The 27142-nt window shown below is 44.6% G+C and overlaps 1 protein-coding gene across 1 annotated transcript in view; it reads left to right on the top strand.

Moving 5' to 3' along the window:
• The window catches only part of LOC306791813 (protein FAM131B-like), a 35284-nt gene extending 9573 nt beyond the window's left edge, over positions 1–25711 (top strand). The window contains exons 2-10 of the mRNA XM_079288697.1: positions 4494–4531; positions 13895–14000; positions 17505–17723; positions 19192–19332; positions 20974–21129; positions 21214–21383; positions 23529–23648; positions 24482–24619; positions 24956–25711. Of these exons, the coding sequence (XP_079144823.1) occupies positions 4494–4531; positions 13895–14000; positions 17505–17723; positions 19192–19332; positions 20974–21129; positions 21214–21383; positions 23529–23648; positions 24482–24619; positions 24956–25138 (1271 nt within the window). The 3' untranslated portion in view covers positions 25139–25711. The remainder of the gene's footprint in view (positions 1–4493; positions 4532–13894; positions 14001–17504; positions 17724–19191; positions 19333–20973; positions 21130–21213; positions 21384–23528; positions 23649–24481; positions 24620–24955) is intronic.
• The last annotated feature ends 1431 nt before the right edge of the window (positions 25712–27142 follow it).

Here is a 27142-nt window from a genome sequence, read left to right as displayed (position 1 = left end):
ATTTTTAACCAACAGCTCATCCTGTTCTCTCCTGATCCCCTGAGTCGCATCTCAAATGTACTCACAGAGAGCAGAGTCATGACTAAGACTGCACGCCTTTCATTAACAGAGAGAGAGAGAGAGAGAGAGAGAGAGAGAGAGAGAGAGAGAGAGAGAGAGAGAGAGAGAGAGAGAGAGAGAGAGAGAGAGAGAGAGAGAGACTAACAATGTTGGAGAAGTCACTCTTTCGGTGCAAATGTTGTCCTTCACCTGAAGTCCTGGGTCAGGCCTAAAAATGTCAGACGCCGGCTGGTGGTACCTCGGTTTTGCTCTCTGGCTCGAGTGAAAGGCTCTTTCTAGAGCCGGCGTTTGGTTTGTCCGTCGTGGGCTACCGTAGAAACATGGCGGTGCGACGCGGCCGACTCTCTGAAGAGGACCGGCTCCTCTGAAGAGCTTACTCTAAAGCCAACGAAGCGACAACGACCCTTAGTTTAAATCATTCATTACTGAACACATAGTTATGAATATTAAATTACATTTTCGCGAACAGATCCTCCAGAATGCTGCACGCTGGCCCTTTAAAGGTTTTTTAAAGCATTACTGTCGTGTTTTATTTCTCCGTTAAGATAATGTTAGACACCAGCAGCATATTATATCATACACATATTTGTTAGGAGCATTTGTCTTCTGTCCAAGCGGATAGAAAGCATTTTGATTTGAAGCCTTTCAGTCGGTTCTTCTACTCAACAAATCGATCGCTCGGAGCGACTTTGGTACGGAGCTGTCATTTCTGTCCCTCGAGATGAAGAACAACATCTCTGAACTGTATCTTCTACCATCTCCCCCTCCATCCACACCACCCCCACCCACACCCTCCTCCTCAAAGGGCTTCATTGAGATATGTTGGATGGAAAGCTGAAGTCTCCAATGAAGTGAGTGTGAAGGCCGAGGTTATTTTCAGGCGCCGTCGATCGGCATCGCTCCCTTCAGCGGGGGAGGGGCCGGATCAATGCGGACGGCCATCAATGAGGATGTCGGGCTGTATGTTGAGAATGCAGTACAGAAATATGGAAGTAGACTGATAAGTGAGTCCAGGCTGCCTCATTGATTTCAGCTGTTAAATCCACTTCAATCAGCTTTCCATCAGAAGGGAGACGAGAGCGAGGAGGTGGCTTTGAACAATGAAGCGTTCTCCTGGCGAGAGTGTAGAAAGCTCAAGATGATTCCCTCTCCAAACAATCTGCGAGTGATATTCAAACAACTTGAGCAATTTTCCGCATAAGCACCCTTCACTCGACTTCTGTTATTTGTCGCTGAAGTTGGACTAATTTCAAAGCCCTTCAAGTATTCCAGTGTCTCCTGCAGCCTCTTTTTTTGGATGCAACAGGAGCGACGAGGAGGAGCGGCAGCATTTCATCCGAGTTCTCATATCAGAGATGTGGGTAATAATTTGTGTTAACACGGGGGAGGCCTCTCCTTTCATCGCCACTTAAATCGAATTCCCTTCAACATCGCAGGCCTCGCTGACTCATACAGGTCGCGGCCCCCTGTGCCAAAGCACGGTGTGGATAATTTATCTAATTTCAGCGCTGGCGACGTTACACTGGACAGAGATTTCATTTTTTTACTCGATCTGAACGATGCGATAAAAGACGCTGGTTTCATCTGATTGACGCGAGAGGATGGAGCTCGTTTGCGTGCACACTACTGCTCCCGTTGTGAGTCATATCCTGTCTTTGTTTACGTTTGGGATGAAGTCGTCACGTGGAACACAATGTCACAAACTAGGAGAAGCAATTCATCAAAAATAGATCACGAAAGATCAAGTGGGAAAATGAGGCAAATCAGCGGCGAGAGCGTTGCATGTAGGGATTAAACGAGTCAATTAAAAATATACATCAATTGCGATAACTTATTAACAGTTTAAGTCATTAATGCAGATTCTTAAATGTGATTCACTGCTCCTTTCTGTCATTTGAAGACGACACTTTGGCAAATTTAGACATTTGATAACCATGAAGGTTATCAAAGAATCAAAATAACAGGTGGCTGTGTAGTTGCTGAATGTTGCCAAATGAAAAACAGGAAAGCATACAAGGTGGACGCCAGCTGGAAGTGAGACAGAAAATGAGCTAATGGGCAGCTTTTATGGCCTTCGGGGGCTCTGGATGAGCAGGTGAACCGCGGCGGCTGACAACCCTCCCAGAGCTCATGAATCATGGCGTGAGCATCGAGGACAGCTCGACAGACAGAGTGGGAGAGAGTCACGAAAGAGTTTGTTGTGTATATAACGATATATATAATGATTTTAAAGTCAGAGTTCCTGCTCAGAGGTTGCCGTTCTTGCAGGCTGCTCGTCTGCTGGTATATTGGATATTCTCTTCTACACACAACTGACATTAAAACTGAATTATCGTGACGTATCGCAATTGAGCCAGATAGAACAAACACAGTTTTGCTTGCTGGTTCCATTTGTAGATAATGTTAAAGTCAATACACAAAGTATTAGGTTGGTCTAGAGCTGAGCTGTTGAGAGGAAAGACACTTCTTCACCTCTGACCATGTTCACTGTATATCACAATGTTAATATTTGTTGTGGGACTAGATGCCAGTATATGTGTAAACACAACCAGGATTCTCCTTAAAGGAGCTTAATGTGAGATTGGGAACATGCCGATGGCCTCTCAATGGCTTGTAGCTTACGATGCTAACAGCGCTAACAGAGACGATACACCATGTCTTTACATAGACAATAGCTGTTCGCTGCTATATAGTTTTGCTCTGAATGTTGCATATTGCTCCTTTAAATGGATTATTGGTGTGCACATAAACATACTCATTCTTTAATCATCTAACCTCCCGTATTGTTCATGTTTCCTCGACCTCTATCTGCAGAAGTAGAGACTGTGTGTGGGTTCACGAAGTGATCTTTTGGTTGCTTCTACTTCACGCTTCCTCAGACTTTTCCTGCTCGGTTTGAGAATCCAAGAGAGAGATCTCAGTCCCAAAAACCCAAAGCGCTCCACCGTCTGATGCCGACTCATTATCTCTCCGCCGCCGCTAACACGCCACTCTAATCCTGGTGGATCGTTGGTGGAGCTGAGGCAGCACCCACCTGTCGCTCAAATCAGACACGCCCTGAATTATGCTTCACTCAAAGCCGAAGTACAATCTAAACACTGTACAGTTCATGTGTCATGAACGAGGACATTAGCTATAGAGATCACCAATGTTTTTAACCAAGCTGTAAACATGTTTATTTCAGCTTTTAAGTTTTAACATGGAGGTCTATGGAGATTGACTCGCTTGTGGAACCTCAAGGGAATATTTGAGGAACTGTAGTTTTTAGCAAAGAGTAAACAAGGAACTGAAACCACATCCAATTTGGCATTAAAACTGTATCAGAAAGAGAGACCTGGGGGAGTATCTGCATTAAAACACATCTAACAACCTGTAACGTCAGTTCCTACTGCTGCAATAAGAGTATCATTTATTGCAGGGAGAGAGAGTGAATTGAGTCATTTGAGAGAATAATTCAGTAAAACAATGCACAAATCATTTATTATGAGTCACTGGCGAGAAAATGGCAAAAAATAAAACCCCGAGACAAGCTTGGATGAGAGCGACACAGCGGCGCGGGTCGATGCGAGTCGACCCGCAGAGAAATAAATCTTCGACCGACATGACAAACGTTCAATTAAGTGTTCCTGGCAACCGCTGCTGCGAACGCCGTCTGTGACGACTGACAATGAAGTCGGCGAAGACGGACGCGTCTCTCCATGCTGACCGACGCGAAGACGATGTCGGAGAAAAGCATCTGATTACCAGGCTGGAATGCTGTCACTGAACAGTGTTAGCCTGACAATGATGGAGCAGTGCTGCGTTCGCCTGTGTGTTTGCACTGCATTCATTTCACGTTAAGGTCAGACTCAAGGTCATCGTGTAATGGGAAGGAGAGGTTCAATCATCATCAAATCTTCAGGTTCTGGCTGGTCAACTGCCCGCCTTCCATTCTATCGCCTCTAAATTATTAAAATAGCAGAGCATTACTTATGATAATAACTCAGAGAATAGCTTACCCTTTTGATCACCCTCAAATATTTCAGAATCGTCTGCGGCCTTCGCGACTCGTACCGGTTTTGCCAAAGCTTGGCGTGGATAATGAATCTAGTTTCAGCCCCGGCTTGTTTGTGTGCGAGGGAGAGAAGCAGTGCACAGCGTAGTCAATTTCCCCCCAGCGAGCATGTTGAAGGCTGCATCAGTTTGACATGCTGTTATCTCCCCCTCTCTCTCTCGGTCAGCGTCCCTCACTCACACCTTCCCGTCTCTCCGTCCCTCGCTCGTCCTCCCCTCTCATGAATAGCTGAGACAAAGCGATTGTGTATTCTGGACTGATGTTTCTCGCGTCTGCGTTTCCCGCCATGGTCTGATACCTGTAGCTGTACTGAAGCAGCTGTGATAATGACATTATCTTTAATTCATATCTCTCTCTGTCTCTCTCTTTGTCTCTCCAGCAGTGGATGCTGTGCCGGTACAGAAAGATGGGGATCAGGTAAAATGCTATTGTCTTTTCTTTTTTTTTTATGCCTCTATCGTTTCTGCACACCTCAATCTAGTTTTCCATTTTGCTGAAAGCCACTGTGACAGAATAGAAAAGGCGGTGCCGGTGTCCTCGGCTCTGCTCTTACATCTGAACAGAGTCCAGACAGAAATGACGGTGCGCGAGAGTGTCGCCTCTTGTCTCCTCAAATCTTTTGGAGGTGAGAAAAAGAAGCGTTGTTACTCACGCAGAACTGCCTCCTGCTGTCAGACGGCCAGGCATCGGTCCGTAGAAAGGTCGCCCAGATCTAAAGTCTGAAAAGGGATAAACGATTCACTGTGTGTGTGTGTGTGTGTCGTCTTTGTCTACACTACAGTCAGAAAGCAGTAGGACAGTGCTACATGTTTTGTTTTGTCTCTGTACTCCAGCACATTGGAATTTAGGTGAATTAAAGGGGAACTCCACTCATTTTACATGTCAAAGTACTGCTGCATGTGAAACGAGTAGTATAAGGCCTTCAGTCTTTCCGGAGGGAGCCGTGTGAAGCCTGTAAGAGGCGAGTTTATCAGAACACAAGATGGCACCGATTCAGTCCAATGAGGAGTGCTCGCCTGCCGCTCACGCCAAAAACGTTTTCTCGCCTGCCGCGTTTAGGTCACAGATTTTAAAATCGCTTCTCTCAAGAAGTCTTACAAACATAAAATCTCATGAAATCAAAAAGATGTGATAGAAAAAGTCAACATTGGGGTCTATGGGGAAAATGCCCCTTGTGGATTTGTAGCTGCAATACCACCAGTGACCACTAGGACAAATAGGAACGCAGGGCTGAGCGGATGCTCCGTGTCCAGTTTATATTATAAATAGTGCTGGTGTTATTGTCGTGTTAACGCGTTAATTAACGCAGACAATTATTTAATCGCGCGTTAACGCAGTTCATTTTTTTAATCGCAAAAAAGTCATGAGATTAATCGCGATTTAAAATTTGAATTGTTGCCCAGCACTAATTATAAATTACCTCCACGGGCTCGATGCTACATTAGCCGCGACTAGCATAACACATCTGAATCTCTGATTGAACTATCGGCATTGTGGGTAATGTAGGAAAAGTAAGACGGACAATGTTAGATCAGTGCGATGCTAAACCAGTGGAGTGTCTGTCTGTGTGTATACTTCCAACTGTCCAATAAAGCCAATCATTTCCGTAAAATATTCAAAAAAAACACGTCGAGTTTCTGTTGGGAGTTAATTAATTAGAGGCTCTAAATTAGTGTGAATGTTGGTCTGTCTGCATGTGTCAGCCCCGTGCATGAAACAGGGCTACAGTTGATTCACTATTCATCTGATGTAAATGTACGTCAAATTAAAGAAGAAAACCAGCACTCTACCCTCATTGTTTCACATTAAATGCAATGTGCTGCAGTACAGAGAAATACAACAGATGCCGCTGTAATGCTTTGTGACTACACTGCGACTATCAGCTGAATGAATCCTCGATCTCCTCGTGTTTGTTTCATTCAAAAGTCTGGCGATCTCAATGCTTTTTCAGAGGCTCTTTCGAACCAGACAAGAAGAATATTAACTGCGGAATATGTCTCAATATCTGTCGAGAAAATAAAGAAATTGAAAGAAACGAGGACATATCGGCCTTCAGAAGCTGATATTAGTCAAATCTGTGTGTACTCCCGTGTGCTTGCCTGCACCCTGGTGACTGTCTGTGCGTGGCTGGGTGTGAAGGTGTGTGTGTGTGTGTTGATAGTCTCTTGCCGAGGACACGGAGACGCTCTCCCCTGGAGCTCAGACTATTACTGAGCCATGTATCACTTCTCAGCTGTGGACCCTGGGGAGAGAGAGAGAGAAGTATGAAGGGTTGGGGGGGTGGGGGGAGAGAGGGAGAGAGAGAGAGAAACACAAAAACGCCGACATCCATCTTATTCTTTTTCAATCACTGGCTGCTGCTTCCATTTCTCCAGTGTTCTCATTTTTTCCTCGGACACGAGGTTGGAAGGTGGACATGCATCAGAAGTTTTATTACACGTTAAATGTCAAAATTACTTCTCGGTTAATTACGGCTGTAATGGAAAGAGTGAAATAACCCGTCGCTTATTTCCTCTTACTTTCTCTTCGCCTGCCTCGTCAGAAGTGATTTCTATAAAACTTTTGAAATATTGCACATATCTTTGGCTCGGCCTTGACATTTGGTGGCCATGGAATCAGTAGCGAAATTCATTTTTGATTAAGTGTTGCTCCTGTCGAGCACTGATCCCAGGGCAACTCTCGAGTTGTTTACTTCCACAAACATGACTCCTCTGGGTAACATGCTGAACTTTAGCAGGCATCATGTTTACCTCGTACCGTGAGGTTTTCTCACACAACCAGCAACACGAGTGAAACTACTTGGTTAGGTTTAGGAAAAGCTCACGGTTTAATGGGTTCAAATAAGAAAAATGACTTGGAAACTTACACGCGTGGCGTTGATTAAGTACAAACTAAATAATTTAAATACGTCAACGTTGACTTGGTTTCACAACAGCGGTCTCCTGGGTGAAGGTCCCGTGTTTGTTTGATCCGTTCTTCCACTTTGACCTCCTCAGGACTTCTGATTTCGCTCTTTACGTCACCGGACTTTGTTAGAGGAAGCCCTGCACGTCCTGCCTCAAGATTACGTGGGTTTATGTACGAATAACTGTCCACTGCTTTCTCATGGGTGCACCAACAACCTGACCATCTTCATCATCTCAGTTTAGCGCGTTAGCATGCTAATATTAGCTAATTAGCACTTAGCACAAAGTACAGCAGAGGCATCACCAATTACATTTAATCTTGAGGGGAACATGAATGTGTGAAGTAAATTTCACCGCAATCCATCCAAAAGTTGTTTGAGACATTTCACTTAAAACCCCAAAAAGTCTCCGGTGGCTCCGGAGAGAATGTCACGAGGATCACCAGAGTCAGTAGGATTCATCCTCTGGGAACCATGCATGTGGGTACCAAATTCTATGGAAATACATCCAATATTTGTCGAAGAAAAAGTATTGTTATTGTTGTAATTATATGTCAATAATATGTCATATCTCATGTATATTACTTTTGTGTTATCCTTAATATTGTGAAACATCATTTAGCTGGTGGCTTCATATAATCCCAGTGGGTTTCCTGCCTCTTCCTACACTGTGATGTTAAATATCTCCGTTATGTTTGTGTATTTTCTAAGCTGAGCTTAGCTGAGCTGAGCTCATCATGGACGGAGACGGCCGGACTCACTTTCACACATTGAACGCTGTCAACCGAAGCAGGGACACGTCCCGGCAGCACGAGGGCTCAGTGAAAGGCACGTTAGCTGAAACATCAGCCTGTTTGTGGTTCCACTAAAAGTCCGATCGATACTGAGTGCTCATCAGATCTCCTCCGAGTATATACACCTTCCGAAATTCACACAAGTCCGACTAAAAGGAGGGAAAACACAAACAGATCTTTATTATAAATCATATTTGAAACCTCCTCCACACAGTTTTTAATTCTTTATGTGTTTTTTCTTCATGATTTAATGGGCAAAACGGGTCATTGATCAATTCTGAAGACGACTGATGAGCTGGGCCAGCTGCTGATATTTCAACACTCACTGTGTTACATCTTAAGACTCATTTGAACAAAAGATCATTTATTTTTTTCCTATCTTCAGCACTATTAGATTAGAGGACGTAGTTCATGTAACAGAAAGTAGAAGAGCTTCCTGCTAAAAGGAGATTATTATAATTTGAGTGAGTTGTTTGTCTGCAGGGGTTAAACACCGAGAACAATAACATTTTACACGACATTCATGAGCGTGAAATAATGTATTGCTGTCTCTTATGCGTAATAATCCTATAACACCTCAGATCTGCGAGTGATTCAAGACTTCATTTGCATCGGTCTCAGACCCGCTGCTGAGCGTGTTCATTAGCTTTTGAGATGAAATAAACCATCATTGAATTCGTTCAGTCTGTCTGTCTGCTGTGAGTGAGTGTTGGTGATTAACATCGTGTTTGTTCAGCTTAGAACATGTCACTGACTGTTATTTTAACAGTACAGCTCAGGTCTAGTCGTGATCCAGCTGTTGCCTGTCGCTGCCTCTGTATGAATGATTCCCCAGATGTTTCCCTGCTCTTGTTCATGTGGATCCGACACCGAAAAACCCAACACGGCGACCGGTGACTTGTGCAGGGCTTCGCTAAATCCCCTCTGCCGTCTCAGCGGCTGCTCTGTTGTGGAGGATTATTCTTATTCCTCATTCACTTGCCATGAAAATAAACATCTCTGACATGAATACTACATCGACGCTTCCCAGAGGGTGAAGAGGGTGAGCCTGCAGGAAGTCGGAATTAATTCCAGCGTCCAGTTTCAGCTCGGCAATGGTTTTCAATTTGCTAACCGTTCTTTGCATTTGACACCAGAGTAAAAATGTTAATCAGGGCAATAAGGCCTTAAACCAAGTCAGACCTACATTCATATTCATTCGTGGAGTCCCGGAGCCCAGCAGCTGCTGAATAAAGCATGAATAAATACAAAGACAGAGGCCGGGCTCCATCTTAATGTTCTACCACCACCGGAACGCGGCTCGCTGTCTGCACTCGTGTCTTTTATTGCCACTTTCAAACCCGGTTGTCCATCTTCCTCCGGCCACGTCATCACGATAGCATTAGCATTTTTATTGTTATTTTAGATGATCTCATGGGAATGAACAATACTCCATTATAACTGCACAAGATTGGATTTCTATGTAAAAATTCATCTGAAATCACACAATAGAGAGTGCAATACAAGCAGAACACTCCCCCAACTGTTGACTCAATATATCTGTGTTATGAACTTATTACTTTTGGCTTTGGTCACTTTTTCTGCAGAAAGAGACTCGAGACATCAGAAAGCAGAGAGCGAGCGGTCCAATCGCGATCCTTCGTATATCTTTGGGATCACAGACCAGTTAGTTTGGTTAAATGTGCCGTGAGCAGCTTTCTCATATCTATTACTGAACGTTTCAGTGTTCAGTTATCTACAACACATCGATCAACGAGCAAAGTGGCCGTGTGAAGTTTCTTTAAAGCAACTTCAAAACAAAGTGTGCCAGCACGGTTCGTGCATTTTATTGGTTTAAAAGCCCGTATTTTTAAAGGCTTTTTATTCTTAGCCTTCCACTTGAGTGCCTGAAATTGGATTTGTATGCCACACCCTTCCCACGGACGAAGGCTGTAAAGCCATTAGTGTGTGTCGGGGACAACAGAGCAGATTGAGAGACTAAAAGGTCCAAAACTAACTAGAATAATTTGAGCGTTTCCCATAAACAGATAAAGGCGAAGCACTGAAGGGAAGTCTGACTCAAGTGTTCAGATTCTGGTCTCCTCTTTACGTTCCCGAATGCTTCATGACGCCGGTAAGGGTTCTGCATTGTAGCATGATCTCATAGTTCAAAGATCAAAGATTTAGGATCCTTCAGGTCACATTTCATTGGCCCATGAATGTTTCCAACCACCTCGGCAGCAGCAGCCTCGTGAGGACACATCCACTCCGACACGATGTTTCGGGGCATTTGTGTTCCGTGTCACCTCTCATGCCGTCTGCGGCTCTGAACGGCACAACTACGATAACGAGCTCCGAGTGCCGAGTGGAGAAACTCTTTGGGGCGCTGCGACAAAAGGGCCGATGTTCAAAAAAAGAATAATAAAATAAAAGATCCTCTTTTGACAGCGGGGTGTATTTAAAGGCTCTGGAGCGACCGCAGGTCCCAAAATGTTCCCCGCTGCCTTTGTGCCAATTATACAGTATGATGACTATGCATGGTTGCCTGTGTGTGTGTGTGTGTGTGTGTGTGTGTGTGTGTGTGTGTGTGTGTGTGCATATGAGGACACACAATTATTGGTGTCCGGGTTTGGTCACCCATCAGATTTGCTGTTGCCCCTGGCAACAGGGTTGGTATCCATTGGTTACCTAAACATTCTGGGCCGTGTGGATGGACAGAGAGGGACACACACACTAACACACACACTAACACACACAACTACGTATTGTCTGTATTTCACATCTGATGGCGTCCTGAGTCTTCCGTCTCTTTCTCCACTGTGACTCGATTAAAGAAGAACAAACTAAACTGTGTTTGTTGTTTTCTTCTGCCTCCTCACAGTCAGGGTGAGTTAATCATCTGGTGCTTCTGGGTTAAAAATCAACATTATTTCCTTATCGGCAAATCTAAATGCGCATGTGATGAGGTCACAGTAAGCCGCGGTGTGTTCGGTGTGATTCTCGTCAATGTTTCGCTTTAAAGGGTTTTTCTCCTGGAACATAACGGCCCTGATACTAGCCGACGAACACTCGTTCCCCACAAAGAAACACACAAAAGCACCAGCTGAGATATTAAGTTTACCGCAGATGTGTTTGAAATAAATCATTCAGCACAAAATCTTTCTTGATTAAGACCAAAACGACCGATTAGTCGACTGAAGTCTCTTTCTGATACACGAACATGTAGACTCAACATATATTACATACTGTACCATGAATAACACGTTTTTAGAATGAATTGAAAACTGGGTCAATCACGATGACATGCAGGGTGCCACATTCTCCTAAAATATAAAGTAGCTCAAGTAACTGCAAGTAAAAAGTTTTACGACCATTAAAAATGAATGTGACGTTTTAAACTGTACCAGGAAACTGCTGACGCGCTGATGTTCGGGACTAAAAACATTCAGGACTAAGCCTAAAGACCAGTTTCTCCTCTTCTCTATTTTAAACCTCCCTCTTCTCTCCCCGCCTTTGCTATACCTGCACTCCCCTCCTCCGTCCTCTCCTCGCTCCCCTAGCATGACCGTACCGAGCTTTCCTGGGAAGGAATCAATGTAAGTCTCCTTGTTTCAATCTCCTTCTCCCGCTCCATCACTCACCCACTACCTGAGTTTGGTCTTTGAGTACACGAGTTGACATCCTAGTTTATCCTCCCGCCACTCTCCGTCTCTCTCTTATCTCTCTCCCCCACTCCCTCTCTCTTATCCCACAGTTTGTTCTCTCCTGTCCCTCCCATGCGTCTCCTCTCTTGGCCCTCTGCTAATCTACTGTACGGCAAGTCTCGTATACTGTGTACATATATATATATATATATATATATGTACACAAAGAGACAGATAGCAGGCTGTAATACGCTTATCTTATCCACAGCTGAAGCAGTCATTCAAGTCCCAGTTTTTACTGAAAGCACCGCGTGATGAAGTGCATCGCCACTCAACTGTTTCTGCACCTTCAGCACAATTCATCTGCACAATGTTAAGGGTTTTGTTGACTCAAATATGCCCCGAAGTAAATAAACTCACACAGAAAGTGTTTCTTGTACACAAAGACCTTGCTGACCCAAAGGGAGCGTTTGTTTTTCTCACCAGGTGAAGCAAGTCTACATCGTTCGTTTCATTGAGGAGTTTCTGTCCCCGTACTTCAACACTGGATGAAATAGACACAAAGATATAAACCTAGAGACATACATCCTCCCTTGAACCACGCGAAGGCTTCCTCCTGTTATACAGCAGCAGTCAATAGCTTGTTAGTGTGTCATTGTCATAATGAGCAAGAAAGTCTGCTTCGGTCAGGAGGATGTCGCGGTCAAACAAACAGGGACTTTCACCCAGGAGACCGCTGTCAGTGTCCTGCATGAGACAAAGTTGACCTACCTCACTTTAGTTACTTACCTTGTGAACTTAACGTTCGTCTGGAAGTTACGTAAGCAGCTTACTTATTTCTTTTCTGAACAAACGTTCTCATTTCAACCCAAAACGAGGGCTTATACCTGACCAAGTCCACCTAACAACTAAGTACACCACGTCGGAGGTTAATGCACGTAACAAGTGGAAACTTTACGCTTCCTGTGAACACAAAAGTTTATTTTGAAAGGACAAAAGGCTCAAAAAGCGGAAAATGACACGCTCTTTTGGGAGATTTTTTGTTTAGTTTTATGTTGTTAACTATCAGCGTTTTGTTTTTAAGTCTGTTTTCTGTGTTGCGCGCCCATCTTATCCAGGAAACACTTGTAAAAGGGATTTTACATTTCGAAGGGATTCCCCTGGATAAATAATATTTTATATAAAAGATAAATAGTTTGAAGCTGTCGGGAGTGAGACCGTGTTATGAAAACAGCTGCTTTTAATCACAGATTTGAGTTATGATGAGAGCCCACGATGCTGCTGCACATCTCCAGATGTTGTTTGTCACACGAGCTGGAACTGTGTTCACTTCTGATTCATAACGTTTGAGCACGAACAAGCTTCCAGTGGACACGAGACCAATGGAGAGGAAATGTTTGATCATGGATCTCTATCATAACTACATCTGTATACCTGCAGATTAACAGGCTGCTGTAGCAATACACCACATAATGTTACTAGTACATGCAAAGGGTTTAGAGCAGATAGAATAACGCATGGCTGGTACTCCACAGAGGGACCAGATAATATCATCAGATAATATCATCAGATAATATCATGCGGTAATGCAGAAGCACTGCAACTCAAAAGGAGCTTGCAGCTACCACGCAGTGCAATGAGCTGTTGGGAGGACCTCATTAGGAGCCGGGCTCCGTCTCTGTGTTCATCAGTTTGCTTGTTGGTTTGCCGTGAGCGCTCTCCTTTTTGTCTGGCTTCAGAAATGGCTCCAGAGCCACAGGAAGGCGGAGAGAGACGGAGGACCCGTGTTGAACTGGAGAACACGGGTTTAAGCCTCCAACACAAATGATCGCATGAAAACCTGCTTGAATGTTCCCGTCTGAATGAATACATCTTTTCACTGTTTGTCTCATCTTTGTGCTGCATGTGTTTAAATGCTGCCAGATAAAGTACGACTGTATATCCATCAGTGTCTGTTCCATATCATCAACCAACCGATTATGAGCTGCAGGGCTCACCAAGGACTCTCTGTTGTCCGTTTGAATCACCACTTAATAACCATCCATTTTTATTTCACACACACACACACACACATATATGTATGATTCTGTTATTTTCAAGCAATTATCGCTGTAAGGTATTCACAAGGTGTTTGAATAATTAATCCTCCTTTCTTCTTCCCTCTGTTACCCAACCTCCCTTCTCTTCTTCCTTCTCCATCCAACCATCTTCTCAATCTTCACTCGTCTGCTCTCTTCACCTCAATTTCCTTTATTCTATTTATCGTTCCTGCATTTATCTTTCTCTCATCTAAACTTATTTTGTCACATTGCATCTTTATTTCCTTTCATCGACATCTTTTCTCCTCTGTCACTCTTTTATTTTCCTGTCCATCCTCTCTCCCTCTCCCTCTCTCCCTCCCCCTCCCCCCCCCTCCCTTCCCCTCCCCCCTCCCTCCCCCCCCTCTCTCTCTCTTCAGTCGTCCATGGAGGACACTACTTCCATTCTGCCTCGCCTCAAGAGGAAGCCCCCCCAGGCCTATGGGATCGGTGCCCTGGCTAAGTCCTCCCTGACAGGTGTGTCAGGTGTGTGTCTGTGCTGCTAGATGGTAAAACAGCCCCCATGTTGCCTCCACGTGCTCCACGGAGGATCCAGGGTGAAGTTGTTGTTGAGAGGTGACGGGGGTCAAACGTTCCCCTTGTTGTGTCGAAGATCATTTCTGTTTTCTGCTTTCTGATTCAGACGGTTATTTGGCAGCAGCCGAATGATCAACGTGTGGTTTGGGTCCATTTACTCCCAAAGAGAGTAAATGGGGCGTAGAAACCAAGTTCAACTCATCAGTATCGATCATGTTTCAAATTGTCATTCGGCATTAGCTTAGCTGGGTTGAAGTCTGTGTGACCAAACCATTCATTCCACTTTGCAGAATGGAGTTTAAAGAAAGAAAGAAAGACTTTTAATCTGGATCAATTGTGGCGCAGTATTCATCCAGCAACACACTGCTTTAAATAAGGGCACACGGCGGGTCGATCACTCTCCGGACGCACAGTTCGTGCTGTGCATTGTGCAGTGTTGTCCCTTCTTATTAGCATGAAAACTAATTGATTCATTACACAAACAGTCCATCCTGGACTGTATTCAATCGAGCCACCGGGTAACAAAAGCACGACCCTGTTTCCTAAAAATTAAGTTCCCGTTGAGCAAAACTTCATTCTTACTTACGTCTCGAGGGAAACTTTTCTTTCTCCTGGATTACGATTTGAATCGAAACAAAATCACTTTATGTTCATGCAAGAAACCTACTTGGTTAGGTCCAGTAAAAGATGGTGTGGGTTAAAATCAGTAAGTTTGTCATTTAAGTTAAGGTACATTATTCATGCAAGTTAAGTTTGTGACTAAAGTGGTTTCACACGGGACACACAGCTTCAGTTTATTAATGTCGCGCTTTTTCTTTTCTGGTGAACACCAATTGAGTAGCCTGATAAACAAAGTAACAAGTTAGAAGTAAAGCGATGACATTATGGAGACTTCAAACCCAGCAATAAAAATGAGCTGGGTCAGTTCCCATCCATACTTCAAATAGAACAGCTATCCAAACATATCACAACATCATGAAAGCCTCGATCACAATTGAATAGGAAGTCTTTATCCAGCTGGGATTAGTCAGGATTTTGTGAATTTTTGGGGATATTTCATCCCTTTTATTAGACATCAGACAGCTAACAGGAAACGTGGGGAGAGAGACTAAAACCAGCGATGTTTCCATTTCATGACCAAACGTCTCTGCTATAGGATGCCAAAACTGCCACTTACATTCAATCTTTTGTTTTTGCAGCTCGAGCAGCTCTTTGTTTGTGCGATAAATAACCTCCATTCTGCCTGTCCTGTCCTGTCACCTGGTTCATGCACCCACAAAATCATCTGACACATTTGGGAAAAAAAACAGGAATGATCTTGACAGCTTTGCCATAAACGGCGGATTTTGTAAATCAAACCTTGCCTCAACAGACAACTTCACTCTAGAGCAGCAGGAGGAGGAGGAGGAGGAGGAGGAGGAGGAGGAGGAGCCAACATGGTCACCCCTGTGGGTGCCCCATTCCTATATCACTTCCTACTTTCCCTTCTCTTCCATTGATATCAACAGCAGACGTCAATGACACATTTTGCAGAGTCATTGATGGAAACCCAATCAGATCTTTGATTTCAAAGAAACTAAAGTAAGTGAGATTACTTACTTTAATTACCTACTGAAGCATCTCCACAGGTGTGTTGGGAAATGTAGCGTATTTGTCACGTGGCGGTGGTGTGGCGCGGCATATTTGTGAAGAAGTGACTTATTTGTGCAGTGTCGTGACTTTGAGTGGCCGGAGCCTCTTGTGTGCCATCTCGTGCTTTGTGCTTCACACTGCGGTGCTCTGTGCTTTGTAGCGTTTGAGTGTAGCACCTCAAGTGCGTCTGTGCAAAGAGTGTTCGTTTTGTCTCGTGTCTGGTGCACTTTAAATAAATCTGTTGGTGTAATTTAACATTATCTTTTTGAGCCTTTGACGAGCCGAGGCCCCAACACCCCCCCTCATCCCCATTCTCTACATTCCTATTTCCATCCTCAATTCGTCTCTGCAGGGAGTGTTTGATTTTCCAATGAGATTGTCTCTCTTTGTCTTCGGGGACAAAGCGTTTCTATTCTACCTGTAAGTTGCCCCCCTGGACCGGGGGAAGCTCTGTCTCTGTTAATTCATACCCGTTTGATTTTAATTAAATTTTTTGAATCGATCAGCCTCTCTGTAAGCGTTTGACTCAGAGTACATGTCCCCGGTTTGAATCCTGTATTTGCATCTTAATTGGGCTGAGATTTGCCAGTGGACCCGTCTCAACGTTCTGTGTACACCCAAGGATTACTTTCCTCTGCCTCTCTCAGTCTCCGCAACACGCTTTTAATTACAGAAAGTCTAATGAATCTCATTTATTCTGTATACAAAGAGATGAGTAATGGCTTTAATTATTAATATGGGTCTCTTCAGCGTTTCAGCAGTCATCCTTGTCCCTCGCTGTTCAATTCAACAAACTCTAACGAGCACACGGGCAGCCCTGTCCAGTTTGTCACTATGGTGAGCTCGAGTCACCTGACCTCTGACCTGTTCAGCAAAGGTCTGCATTATTATAGAGCAGATTCCTCCGGTAATTTAGATTATTCAGGAATTACTCATAGGATCTTCAGTCAAATAGTAATCAGAATATTTTACACTTTTAGTTAATTCAATCCCAGCGAGGTTCATACGCTGAACTCAAAAAGACGTCTTTGTTTGAATGCCGAGTGGCCGGCAGACAATTCTTCTACTTATTCATTTCACAGTAAATCTGTTGAGTTCCAGGAACTCACCCCTCGTCACATGCATCATTATCATAGATGGTGAGAGGTGACTGTCAGACTCATTCTGATTATTAGGAAAAGCGAGACGTTCAAAAGCTTTTTACTGAGGTTGATGAGCATGTGGCTGGTATTATGGGGCTGATGGACGTTTGAAAGCAGCAGCGGTTTAAAGGGAAGACGCCGGTTTGTTCCAAACAGATACATATTCACACCACGATTGTGTTCTCGAGGCATTACGCGTTTGAACCCTCGACTACCCCAGCTGGAGAGGGCTCATTGAGCCAGACAGGTTGTACGGAGCAGATGTGAAAGTGTGAGAACGAAGCACATCGTTGCTAATAAACAGAGAAACTGTGCTCAACAAAGCTACATAAAGACAAACAAAAATTAATACATTTTTACAATCCTTACAGAGTACAAATGTATCTTAAAATAATATGAATGCGAACTAGCTGCAAGGTCTTGTTCTCATGCCGAGTCACTCTCTTACCCCACTGGCATTATTTATTCGTCTCATGTATCAAACAGTTTCCCGACAACATTACACAGTTTCTCATTATCATTCTACTTTCCCCCCCGAGCCTCAGTTGGAGGCGTCATCAACCACAGAGGCCAGAAGTAGTTCTGACAGTGTTGTGTGTGTGTCTGGTGTGTGTGTGTGTGTGTGTGTGTGTGCGTGTGTGAATGTGGCCTTCCTGCTCCGCCCCCATACCTGTTGTAGGTGTGTCTCGTTCCATGAAGGACAAAGTGACCAAGCCCACCGCCATGGCCCAGGGTCGCGTTGCCCACATGATCGAGTGGCAGAGCTGGGGCAAACCAACTGCGGGGCCGCCAGGGAGCGTGGGACTTAACAACCTGCAGAGGGAAAAGGAGAGGAGGATGGAGAACGACGCTTACAGCGACCTGAGCGACGGCGAGAAGGAGGCTCGCTTTGCTGCAGGTGAGGGAACGTCTGAGTGTGCACGTGATGCGCTGTCAGAAAGGTATAAATACAACATGTGGAAGCAGAAGCAAAACAAGTCCTGTTGAGTTTATCTGCGTGGTTTGAAAAGCGTCTTTGACATTTCAGATTGATAAAAAGCAAAGTTAAAATACTACATTAATTGTGAAAAAGACAACTTTTGTTCCCCCAACCACTTGATACGTTGATTGTTGACGTTTCTCCACCAAAACTATGTTTCATGAATATGTTTCAAATCAGCCTACAGAAACATGTCACATGGTTAACGTTGTGTAGCCAACACAACTACGTGGGTTAGAATATCCAGAATGGTTTGTGTCAAAATAATAACATAACGTAATGTAACAACGCAACGTAACAACGTAACGCGACAACGTAACGCGACAACGTAACGCGACAACGTAACAACGTAACGCAACAACGTAACGCAACAACGTAACAACGTAACGCAACAACGTAACAACGTAACGCAACAACGTAACAACGTAACGCAACAACGTAACGTAACGCAACAACGTAACGCAACAACGTAACAACGTAACGCAACAACGTAACGCAACAACGTAACGCAACAACGTAACGCAACAACGTAACGCAACAACGTAACGCAACAACGTAACGCAACAACGCAACGCAACAACGCAACAACGTAACGCAACAACGCAACAACGTAACGCAACAACGTAACGCAACAACGTAACGCAACAACGTAACGCAACAACGTAACGCAACAACGTAACGCAACAACGTAACGCAACAACGTAACGCTACAATGTTGACCCTTTTGCCATAGAGCCCGCCCTTAGTGGACTAACTCGCTTCTTATGCTCTTACACTTATATTATACCGCTCGTGTCTCGATGGTTACCCATAAGTTGCGAAAACATGCGAAAACTCCACAACCAGTCACAACCGTCTCACGACAGTTGTGACTTGTGGCTTCTAGACACAATCTTATTAAACCACATAACTTCCGACAACGGTTGCTTGTTGTACTACGACATTCAACGTATCAAACGTACAATCCCAACATTCTTTTCCTGGCGACTGGGCTGCAAAGCGGACAAACCCCGAAAGATTCATCACAGGTTTCGCCCCCCGGCATTTTATTATCTTGAATATTCATTTTTGCGACCCACTGGTGCACCATGTTTCTTCACTGAATTCTGGAAAAATCTAATTGGTTCTGGCCCATCTGGTACATCTGGCAAAGCTGAATTAATAATTTGTGATTTGTTGTTTCTACACATATATTTGTCTGCAACATTTACAGAATCCCTGCTTGGACGAAACACTTTGTATTTTCTCCTCAGCTCCCAATTAACTTGTGTGTGTGTGTGAGTGTGTTAGCAAAGCTGGGACTGGGGATTTGTTTGAGGAACTGTATCTCTAATTGTGTTGCAGTGAGTTAAAAGCTCTCCCCATTGTTACTGCTCTCCCTCATTAGGCATCATGCAGCAGTTTGCCATCTCTGAGGCGACTCTGTTTGGCTGGACCTCGATGGATGGGGAGAGTATGGGAGCCGGCTCCAACCAGGGCAGCGTCGCTCACCTCAGTGAGGTCAACCAGGAGAGCATCACCAGCAGAGGTACCGCAGCTTAAACCTTTCTGCAAATGGCTACTGGGCACGACTGCAAGAGTCAGACTGAGTGCTTCCAGCTCGTTGGCACATAGTGTGGAACCATTGCAAGGATCCGATACTGTGATTCGTGTAGTTGGATTGTACATACGACAGATACTGTATTTGACTCACAGTGTCATAGCTCTAAACACTCCTCACACTCAATCACATGCATTTGGACCACACGGTAAAGTATTACGTTTTTTGTTGTGCAGAGATGCACATTTTGGGAAAATATTAAGAGCCCTGCTGGAAACTGAAAACAGCCATGTCGGTTATTCTGCCGACCAGCTGTAAAGGGCTTTTGGAGGGCAGCCACCCAGCTGCACATTTCTGCCTTTCACTGCTACCGGGCACTTACTCAAAAAACTTTCCGAATGAAAAATCCAGACGACAGATGTTTCATTTCTGAAACATCACAGACACATTGTGATGGAGAGTCACGAGGGGGGCGAGAGGAAGAGAATTCTAAAAATCCCAAAAGACGAGTTGTATTGAAATAAGGAAATGAACCGCGTTATCGAGATTTGTGCGACACACTTGGATGAATAAAACAAAGAGTTTGGGGAAACATCATGTCCCAAATTGTGGTTTGAGCCTCAGGTGGTAAGATGTCTGCTCAGTTTAGCTGCACATAGGATGATACAAACGGAAGGAAAGGAAGGAAAGGAAGGGAAGAGAAGCAGTTTACTCAGGCAAGGTAGGAAACCCCGGGAAAGGCCGGATAACCTCAGAAAGACCGAAACAAAACAAACTATTCAGTCTTTCTGGCTGTTCAAACATCTGACGAAGTGCATTTGATTCGTGGCGCCGTGCAAAGCAGAGCGCCGTCCAAACCCTGAGTGACCCTGTAGGTTGGCACAAGGACTCATTAACAGCACCATGTGGGCTCTGTACTTGATCCAGCATGCAGCACACATGTACAGTTCTCACCCACACACACACACGCACACGCACACACACGCACACACACACACGCGCACACACACACACACACACACACACACACACACACACACAGTGGTGATTAAAACAGCAGCATTAGGACTGAGGGGATGTTTCTTCTCTATGTGAGTGTTCGGCCTGCATGGCTGTGCTCCACGATAACAACACGGCTTGCAGATGAGCTAATCATACTTCTACAGGAGTTATTAAAGTATTTTGCTGTTGCATGAGGGCAGGTTTGTCCCTGTGTTTGGCTTCATGAGAGCAACTAAGGACTGAATCAACAACTCAGGGTGAGAAGTTGGATTTAAGTCTCTTCTTTTTACGGTCTAATGCTTTTATCCCAAACCTGCCCAAAGCTATAACATAACATAAAAGTATATTTTATGTCTTTTCTAAATTTTCTTCATTTGCTCAAATCTTTTCACTTCTGTAATGGCCGCCGGCTCTAATTATTTTATCTAAAGTAATAAAAAAAGACCAATTTTGAATCCTAGAACCATAACTTTAACTCAACAGGAAGCACATTAAATCTGTAAGTGAGCGAAGTAATTCATAAAGTTCTTGTTTGTGGGAATGCATCTCTTCTCTCTCTTTGTTCTTGGTTTTCTTTGTTACTGTTCTCCTTTGTCTCACCCCACCTGTCTGCGTTTCCCCGTGCAGACCAGGTGCTCCACCACTCCTCGGCGGACGTCTGGCCTCACACCTACGTCTCACAGGGCCTGTACTGCCTGTCGTCATCCGACGCCTGGGAGCCAATCACCAGCCAGCCCTCGGGCGTGGCCTCACCTGCTGCGAGCTCCTACATCATGGCTGCCGGTGAGAATTTAACCTTCTCTCTGAGACCGCCTCCAAACGGCAGACTGTGTCTCTGAGCACGAAGTGTTCTTCTGGGTGTTACAGGTGGCAGCGGAGCGCCGAGTACACCTGGTGAGGGGTTCGAGGGGACGGTAGGCGGTTACCTTCAGCAGCAGCACCACGCTCATTTCACCCTGCAGCAGCAGAGCCAGCTCCATCAGCTCCAACACATTCACCAGTACCAGCAACAGCTGCTGCAGTTCCAACAACAACAGGTGAGTCGTCCTAAAACTGTCCACCTGTGAAGCGTGTTACTAACGACTCCGGCATCAGGTCAACAGCAGCAACAGCTGACCAAATGCCACTAGTACTGGAATACTAGCGCTGCATACATACAATAAGAGAAAAACATGAAGTAAAAGGTCAGTAGTGCTGCTACTCAGCACCAACTTGCATCAGTGAATACGTCGCAAAGTAATTGTTCGAACCACTTAATTCCAGATTTAAGTGTCACAACCTTTAGATGGATTGACATTGAAATGCCTCAACAGCAACTGTCATTAACTTTGGTAACATTCGGTCAACATTTTGTCAGTTTATGCCCAAATACCTTTACAACTAACGGCAATCAAGCCGACTCGTACTGCTAATGATGCTAACATGCTAAACTAAGATGGTGGACATCGTAAACATCATGTTAGCATTTAGCTGAAAGCATTGCTGTGCTTTTTCAGCTTCCTTAGTTGGGGACAACAATGCTAAAGTGAACTACTGCATCACAACACATTCCAGCTAGGAATCGTCATTCCAACGCAAATGGCAACGCAGTTATATTCTACCAGCATTGAGCAACTTGGCAGTCTTTCTTCTCGACACTAATAAGGTTCTTCTTGTAATAAATCCTGTAAACGAGGAGTCGGGGACGGTATTGCAGGGGGGGAAGTGACTGGCCGATGATGCATGATTGAGGTTTTAATGGTTGTATGTAGAAACTCAAAGCTAGGGGAGGTTAGCGGAAACATTTTGTTCTACTGAAGAAGTTAAAATCAGAATCAGGTTTCCTTCTAAATGTATTGGCCAACTCTATAGAGCTGCGTGTGGGACTTCTGGGGATCTATTGGCAGAAATGGAATCCAGGATTCATAACTATGTATTCATTAATGTATAATTCATAGATTCATAGAACGAGAGTAGAACGTCCACTCCCATTCAAATCAAAGTAGCAGGATGGTCAGAGTGGCGGACAGCTCAATGTCAGTTCTACTCATATTCTATTTCTATGTATAATCATCTGAAACCAAGTATTGTTGTGTTTTCTTTGTTAGCTTAGAATGAGACATTTATATCTACATGGAGAGCGGGTCCTCTTCATGGACTACGACATGTTGCTTTGCCATGTTTCTACAGTAGCCCAGAACGGACAAAGCAAACGCTGGCACTAGAGAGGGCCTTTGACATTTTGATTTTACCTGAAGGCCACCGTAGCTCTCTGACACGCTGGAAAGAGGAGTGGTGAACTGAGGGGGTATTCAATTCAGTTGGTTGCAATTTGCAACCGTATCACCTTAACATGCTGTACTCACACACATGTGTTTTGCTGCTTCTTGAGTGAACGACAAAAGTAAAGAACGAGCTTCTTTACGGCTCCTGTAAACTGGTTGGTTGTGCCGGCTGTGTGGCCTTTTTTGGGGGTTTTCTGCAAATGTAGTGAGTCACGATGAACTGTGACACCAAAGACTCGTTCCGCTTCGCCGACGGCTCCAGCATTGGTACATCTAATACCTCAGAGCTCATTAAGAGACTGAGGGCTGTGAAATAATGACTTGAGAAGGTCAGGGAGCGTGTCTTAGAAAAGGTGTACTGATCCGAGACCACAATAGAAATGAGCTCGTTAGCTTTGCTGTGTGTATTATTATGGGTTCTCTTCAGAAGGAGACCATTGAATATGTCACATCACAATGTAATAAAGCTTTTCAATCAGTCAGTCAATTTTGTGAGCATAAGAGCCCGAGACATCGCCCCACTTTCCCTGAAGCACTTTCCCAGAATCCTCATTTAAAGGGTATTACAAGTAGATACCGTTATTAGTGACTGGAAGGAAGTCAAAAAACACTTAAAGTATCCTCAACAAGTCTCTGGCAAAGACTGTCATTTGTTTTGGCATGACGAGGCGAACTAACATTTCTGGCTGAAATGTGTCGTCATGTGGCATTGTTGTCTATTTCTGAAGAAGCTTAAAATGTCAGTAGCTGCGGGGCTTTGGCGTGTTTTAAATCTCTAGTGGGCGGCCATATCTTCATTCCAAAAGACAAAGACAAGACAAGTTTTTTTTAAATCAAGAGATGCGGCCACCGGCCAAGCTTATCTTCCAGTAAAATCTCATGAATTGTCTTTTCTTCCTTTCCTATCTCTGACTACAGTCTATGGAGCACAGGCTACATAGCGCCTCCCATTCCCTCCAAGCCACTCCCAACAGCACCATCCACAGTCTCGGTCCTCCCACCCACCCTCGGCTGGCTGACCTGTGGGGAGCCGCGCAGGTCGAGCCACACCACGTAGGCACTCCCCTGCTGAATCCAAATGGTCGGATTACAGACTCCGCGGACTAGATGGTGGTTTAATGTATTCGGTCGAAGTTCGCAAAGGGCAACAGGGGCGCGTGAGACTGTATGTACAGACGTAGGCAAGCAGGACAGGCATCTCCATTCAGTCATTGAATGTCTTCGCTCGTCAAAAGGTGGAAAGAGTGCACTCATCATAGATGTTAATGTTGTGCGCAGGAATAGCCCTTCTAGTCTTCTTGCATCATGTTTGACACTCTTCTTTGCTAATTTGTTTTTTTTTGTTTTCTGGATCTGGATTTGTTTATATCAGCAGGCATATTTAGCACACAGCTGTAGTGCAATGAATGATGGGAGAGACTGCCAGGGAAGTCAGCAAGGTAGGAAACAGGCTGAATGTCTGCATGGAGCACTGCCAAAAGTCTGCATGACAGCCTCTAGCGGACCCGATGGAGTTGTGACAAAGGACACCCTTAAAAAATGCCTGGTCTTCAAAGTAGCATGCTGTTAAGTCCGCAAGTTTACAACTCTAAGCATTTGGATTCAGCATCTGTGTCTGTTGTATTTGTCTCGTCTCTCCGATGTCCTGCGTTGGGGTCAGGACATGGGAGCTCATATTCTGCTTTTCCAACCTCCTTCCCTCCTGACTTCTGTGTCTGTCTCTTTCTTTCTGTGACTGTTACCAGGAAGTAAACCTGAACTAACACCTGTTAAAATGCCAGTAACCTGTTGCATCTTCTTACAGTTCTTCTTACAAGTGGGTGCAACAGAAACAAGCAAGCAATTGAATCAGTAAACGTAACTGGTTGCAGGTGGACATTGTCGGGCAGATGAATGGGCAGCTGCCTGACATGGCCGGAGGCGTGGTGGAGACCGTCGGAGAGGAGCCGGAGCTCGAGTATGAAGGCTTCTCTGAACGGCACGAAGAGGAAGACGAGGAGCTGACAAAGGTGAGTTCTTTCAACTGGAACAGCCACAATCCCTGGATTTTGGCTTCTGTCCTAAAAAAACCTGATGATTCAACGAGGTTCGATTAAAATGAAGACGGTGGATGAGAGTCAGTGCCCCAAGCGAGGAGTTCAAGTATCCTGGGAAAAGGCAGAGCTCTCGATTTACCAGTCCATCTACGTTCATCCATTTTTAAATATATATATATATATATATATATAAAAACAATAGTGAGGAAACATGCAAACACTTGCCCAACAGAGCCGTATTGTCTCCTGGCATGCTGATTGCAGCATCTCAAACCTTTCTTTTAAATTCTTCATTTCCTGTCTCCACAGGTAGACGAGGTAACGTTAACCTTGGAGCCGGAGCCGTGCTCGTTGACTCCGTCCCCGCTGAGGGAGGACGTCCCCTCGACCAGAGGCTCAAGCCCAGGACTGCCAGCACAGATGGCCGAATCGGTCGGCAGGAGGATGCCCTTTCAAGTCACGCCCTGCACCGTCCAATCGCACGAAGAGTAGGACCAAGAGGCGGAGGAGGGGCTCTCTGGTTCATGTTGCAACAAACTGAATCATTTGGCCTGACAAAAACTGGAAATAAATACATCAATAATCAATCAAGCTATTCTATCCCACGACCCCAACCTCCTCCGGACTACATACCCACTTTGAGTCAGAGGAAAGAGGACTTTTTCAGGCGAAAACGTGGAATGTAACGAACACAAACTCAATGCCAAGAAGCCCCCCGAAGCTACTCCGGGAAATGTGGAATCCTCAAAACAAACAAAAAAGGAAGAAAAAGGAGGGACAAGAAGAGGAATGAAAGGGCCGTGTTGAAAATCAGTAGCAGTGCAATACGACAAATATGGACACAACGAGGTCAAACAGTGTTTGCAGATCATTCTGGGCGCTTTGGTTCGGGTGTCACACGCAAAGCATCCTGCAGGATCATGGACGCTACGTGGTCACAGAGAACTGTTCGATTTGATTGACAGCTTGTCTGAACACTCGTTGATTCAAACGAGACACTCGGAGTTACCCGAGGCGTCGCACTTGATCTGAACACAACCAAAAGAAAGTGCATGCTTTTTAACAGTGCCCCAGCCCTAACAGTATAACACAGTATACAAAGTCATAATATATCAAAATTGCTTTTTTTAATAAAATAAAAAAGCCAATAAACCGATATGTATTTGTATGAATGTAGGACTGTATGTGTGTATGAAGCTTTGTTCGTGTGTTAAATATATATATTCTGGGAAACAGATTCTTCTCGGTGATGTTCTGTTCAACAGCGTGTTGCGAAAGTGGAACCAGAAACACACGTATGCACACAGATCTGTACTCGTCTTGTGATTAACACGACTCGTGCCAGAAAAAGATTTCCCAACACTCAAGAACACATGTTGGTCCCTCACAAACACAGAAGTGCCGCTGCCTTTTGGAGGCTCTCCGTGTGTCTTTGGCTTTTATGTCTTTGTTTCATTAAGTCAGGGGCAAGCGCTGCGCTTTCTTGTAAATTACATTTCAAAGACATCAAAACACAGATGATGAATGAATGCTGCACAGTAGAAGAAGTTCTTGAAAGCAACATGCTTTAGTGACTTCATGTGGATGTGTAAAGTGGAGTTGTGTGTAGTTGAGACGGGAGTATAACGACATCTGTCACAACTAAGTGGAACAAAAAGAAAGCCTGAAAGGCACAGAATGGCTTGTGCCTGCAAGCATCACAGTGATCCAGACCTGCGGTGATTATCTGTCCTCCGGTTGTCCTCTCGTTGCTCAAGAGATGTCATCCTGTAAAGCATTGAGAGTCCAAGCACACGAGGCACACTTTCTGTTTTAACAAAGGCTGTAGGAAACGATCAGAAGTGAGGCTTATGATGGGATTTTTTCCGTCCGATCGAAATAACTGAGACGTCAGTCGTGCTGTACAATCGCACTGGTGTTCAATCACTTTAATTACTTCTGTAGAGTTCATGCAAAACAGGTGAGAGAAGAGATATAATAATATAAGAATCATTATACAGATGCCGCTTTCTGAAAGACTTAAAGCTGCTGGAGAAAATAACCAAATGGAGGTTCTGAGAGAACAGCCCGTGCAACAGAGACTGTGGATCGAATGCCTATAAAAGGAGCATTCCATAATGTCGGACCACTTCAAAAGCACGGTCAGTGCTAGTGTTCGGTCGAGCTCAAGGGATAACCACTAAGCCCTGGTCAGGAGGCCTTAACTAACGTCAGGAGGCCTTAACTAACGTCAGGAGGCCTTAACTAACGTCAGGAGGCCTTAACTAACGTGACTAACATTGGAGGGCATACTTTCTGAGGCAATAAAAACCTCAGTCTTATCCGTGTCGTTAGCCGTCCAGTCCTTAATCATCGACAAAACATTGGTAACAGATATAACATAGGACCCAAGACAGAACCCTGAGGAACACCACAGGAAAGAGCAGCCGCTCCAGACATGTAAGGAACAAGCAACACAGAACAAAATATAGGAGAACCAGTCCAGGGTTCCCCGTA

The sequence above is a fragment of the Melanostigma gelatinosum genome (genome assembly GCF_949748355.1).
Source record: "Melanostigma gelatinosum genome assembly, chromosome: 17".
NCBI lineage: Eukaryota > Metazoa > Chordata > Actinopteri > Perciformes > Zoarcidae > Melanostigma > Melanostigma gelatinosum.
This window is presented reverse-complemented; position numbering and strand designations above follow the sequence as displayed.